The 4,429-nt window shown below is 40.6% G+C and overlaps 1 protein-coding gene across 1 annotated transcript in view; it reads left to right on the forward strand.

Moving 5' to 3' along the window:
- Nucleotides 1-4,429, forward strand: part of LOC104395642 (regulator of G-protein signaling 7-binding protein-like) — a 71,453-nt gene that overhangs the window by 34,720 nt on the left and 32,304 nt on the right. Inside the window, exon 2 of the mRNA XM_010005363.1 lies at nt 2,508-2,674. Coding sequence (XP_010003665.1) covers nt 2,508-2,674 — 167 coding nt within the window. The remainder of the gene's footprint in view (nt 1-2,507; nt 2,675-4,429) is intronic.

The following is a 4,429-nucleotide window of genomic DNA, read 5'->3' on the forward strand; positions in this document are numbered from 1 at the left end:
GGTACCTGCCTGCCGCTGCCGGGCGGCGGGGCAGGGACCCGGTGCGGGAGCGGGAGCCCTCGTCCCCGCACACGCCGCCTTCGTGGCGCTGCCGAGGAGCTGTTGCTTTTCGCTAGACCCGGGCCAAATCTGACCCCGGACTTGCACTTCCTGAAGCCTAAATGAATCGGCAAATAGTTGCCTCCGCTGTAGCGCTGCACGCTCTGCTCGTTGTCTTCCGCAGCAGCCACACTTTCGCCCTAAAATCCTTCTAAAATAGGACTCAGAATTTGAAGCCCTGAAATGCTTCCCCTGACATATGTGGTACCTGTTCCCAGCGTCCCCAGAGGAGCCGGCTGCTGTGGTAAAACCTCACATCAAGCACTTGCATCCGTATTATTTTTGGACTGTCACATTATAGTACGACATTTTTCTCCATTCACGCCCAAAACGCTTGAATCCTGACGCTTTCCTCCAAAACAGCACCATGTACCCTCTATCTGGCTCCTTGAGCTAGGTGGCCACTCGGCCCCAAAATTGCTCCTTTAACCAATGACAGAAATAGAGAACAAATTAAGTTTCTGCTACTTCACTTGAAATTCTGGATTGTGTAAAGCACTGCCTAGTAGCACTGGAAATGAAGCTGATACTACTGTTCTGCTGGATTCTGGCTTTTTTCCCCCCCTCTAACGCTGCAAATCATGCTGGCAGATACCCACTCTCATACTTCAGAATAGCAACTCACAGTGCACCAAAAAACAGAAGCTGCTACAGTTGCTATAAATATAGCCCAACAAGTGGATCCTACAGGGTCCTGCCTTTTCTCCTCGTTCCTGACAGCCTAGTGTCGTTAGTTAAATGGAAGTGCTGGCTTTGCAGAATTTCACTGGTTAGAAATAAGATTGTTTACTGATGGGTTGTCAAGATGCTGTAAGATTCAGGAGATAAAACCAGTGGGTTTTTTTTCTTGTTCTCTTGATTCAATGCTTCAATGTCAGTGTGGTTTGGTTTTCTTTGGCAATGATGAGGAGGCTGAATGTGTCATGTTTAGACAGAGGATGTCAGGTGAGAGATGGCAAAATGTGTGTGGCACAGCCAGTTAGTTACCAGTTGCAGAGTGAGACACTTTCCTCTTTTACTTAATGCAGGGTAATAGTGCTGTGTCACAACATAGTACACTTTTTTTCATCTCCTTTGCTTTAATGCATTGTCTTAAGCTACAGAAGGAGAGACTTGAGGCCAGGTTTAACAGATACTGTGCCTTGGGCTTTGTTTCATGTGTGCTTTTGGTTTTGCTTGGGGAAGGAAGGATGGAGATCTACGTGGAATGTACTGGGATTGTTTTGCTGCTTGGGGAGAGAATCCCATTTGCTACTCTTAAAATCACATTTAAGGAAGCTTGGCCAAAAAGTGGGTCCTGATACTACTAGTTCTCAGTTATCCAGAGTAATTACAGTGGGGTGCATGAAGAGTCAGAATGTAATGCTGCAGGAGAAGTGACTCGTTTATTTTCCAAGCATGAGAATTTGAGGGCTTGACTGTAACATTTGGTAGATCTTACAGAATTAAGGGGGTTAGCATGCGTATATGTTGAACTCCTGGTGGTAAAGGTGGCTGCATTATTATGAGCAGCTAATCTTGTTTGTCTTTTATGTAGTTTGGAAACTGAGGTCAAATTAGCAAAACACAGATAAATAAGTTGCTCCCTGCTTTCCATCCCTGCCACCATGTGCAGCAAATGCCTGATGTGCGTTCTTTCAGAAGACAGCAAGTGCTTCATTTCCTTAAAATACAATTCCACGTCCCTGATCAGTGGAACCAAACAACGATGGTCTTTCTGTCACTGTAAAAGTTAGCCATTTATCCAAGAGCAACCACGTGTATCTGCTGAATATTAGATTTCTGTAATGGTTGAACTGTTTATTTACTCTGTCTGTTTTTACCACACACACACTGGAAAAAGTGCTCCCTAGAATCCTAACTGTAAAGTGCCTGTCTGGTACATCTTTTCAGACAATAACTTTGGATCAGTTTTAAGTGTGGAATATGGGTTAGAGGCCAGTGACAGAACAGAAATCATTACCAGAAAAATTAGCAAAATCAACAGTGTAGAAGCAAATGCTACATTCCAGTCGTTAAATGTGTTGTGAATCAGGAATCGGGAGCAGCCAAGGCAATAATTTCTGGTTATATTTTCTGTCTTTTATGGTAGCAAAAAATAACTTCATGCTACTAGTAAAACAGCTGGCTTTTTATCTGCCTAATATTTAAGAACAGTAACTCGAACATATTCAGAGATTATAAGCAGAAATGCTACTTTCCTGCAAATGAACATTTATAGCTCACAGAAGAGGCAGCTGCCATGAAGGCCCTTGTAATTTACTAAATCTTGGGCACTTGGGCACATGTATGCCATGCAGCTGGGAGCAGAAGGCACAATTCCTAGACTGGGCATGTTTTTTCAAAACTTGATTTTTTTATCAATGTAGTTAAACCTCTCATGTAAGTAAATTGTCTCTGTTTTTCAGCTTGTCCAGGAGTTCAATACCCAAGTGGCTCTATATCGGGAGCTGGTCATTTCCATTGGGGATATCTCTGTCACCTGTCCTTCTCTGCAAGCAGAAATGCACAAAACTCGAACCCGGGGATGTGAGATGGCCTATCAGGCTCATCAAAAACTAGCAGCAATTTCAGGGTAGGAGTCTACTTATGTTTAATTAAAGCTGTACTCATGCACGTCTTTGCTAGATATTACATTATGAAAACTTTCAGCAAAAGCTTTAACTAGTGTTTCTGTTTTAGGCATAGATATGACCACAAATTCTACAGAATGCTTATATCCTTATGATAGTGCAATCTTGGGTCATATACTGGTCCCCTTAAGAGGATGGTACTCTGCTGATTTCACTGGCTGCTTTTATGTTAGATCAACATGATTTACTCCATCTCAGTAGACAACTTAAAACAATCAAGGGAAAAACCTTTCCTTTCAAGGGTGAGATAGCAATAGCTTTCTGCCTGGTCTTTCACTGGGTGTAGCTAATTGAACAGTTAAGAGACAACCAGCTCAGCTCAACCAGAGACTTAATAAAATGAGGTAAACAATAATTAGGTGGAAATTATGTAGGGGAAGGGAAATACAAATACTGTTGTGAAAACCTGAGTTTACATTCTACATGTTTTTAAATCTTTATTTGTTTTGAAATTAGTATTGAAGCTTTGCCAGCATAGAATGTTTAATTTATTCTTCAGTATTACATTATATACTTTCCTTTCCCTGGTGACAGAACATACTGTCACATGCTTGAGGCTATGCCTCAGTACAAGATCAACCAGGATAGGTAACTGTGTCTTGCAAAATGGAAATTCCTACTGCTTACACAAAGTCCAATTATTTGTGGGTTCTTCATAGTATGGTGACAGGGGCTTTTGTGTTAACACATGTACTTCTAAGTAGCATCTCTCTGACTATGCTTTGTCAGAACTTCTGCACCTGCCTTATCCACCGAGAACTGTTGTGTATCACTGGAAAAATCTTTCTTTTTTTGCAGCTCTGCCTAATCCTCATTTAAGTTCTTCCATCACTTTAATGTATATGAGAAATCATATTTCATACAGGAGAAATTTGTCATAGATTTACAGAATCAAAGAATCGTTCTGGTTGGAAAAAGACCTTTAAAATCATTGAGACTGCACTAACCACCTAAACAGAAGAAAACAGTGATCACTCATTTTAGTGAAACTGTTAACATTTTCAGATGTGATTTTGTCCAAAGACTCTTTAAGTTGAAATTGCAACCTCTTGATTCGTTTCTCAAACAGAGTATGTGCTTTTAAGTTACTAAAGTCTGAGAATTTAAAAAAAAAACACCAAACAAGCAACCAAAAGATACAGTTCTTTCTAACCAGTGTGCATTACCTCAACACAGTAGCACTCAAAATGTTGAAGCAAACAGTAGTGAAATTAATCTTAGGCACTTTCAGATACAAAAGAGAGACTAATAGCAACTGAAATAATACGTCTGAATACCTAGCTTTTACTTTTTTTTTTTTTTCCCATAAAGAAAACCATTGATACATGCTTACTGAGCAGCATGGACTTTTTTTAAGTAATCATTTCACAGCTGGGAGTCTGTCATACACACAGAGATGTCCTGAAGGTTTGTGCAGTTGCTGCGAGATTGACATTTCGCTAATCTCAAACTGTTTTAAATAACTGTGATAATAATGTGATATCTGTAACAACTGGAAGGTGTTAGAAACCCTCTGGAAATCACTTGTTTGGTTAGACAGACATTTTACAAGATGTGGTTCACTTCCCCACTCCACTACAGCTGAGGCAAGTCACATGGGTCAACTTCTTTGGTGTATCTATGAGGAAAGATGGGAGATGAAGGTGCAGTAAGGATTCAGTGTAGAAAAGAAATAGAAGGAAAGAAATAATATTTTG

This window comes from Chaetura pelagica, unplaced genomic scaffold (genome assembly GCF_000747805.2).
Source record: "Chaetura pelagica isolate M959 unplaced genomic scaffold, ChaPel_1.0 scaffold37, whole genome shotgun sequence".
Lineage (NCBI taxonomy): Eukaryota > Metazoa > Chordata > Aves > Apodiformes > Apodidae > Chaetura > Chaetura pelagica.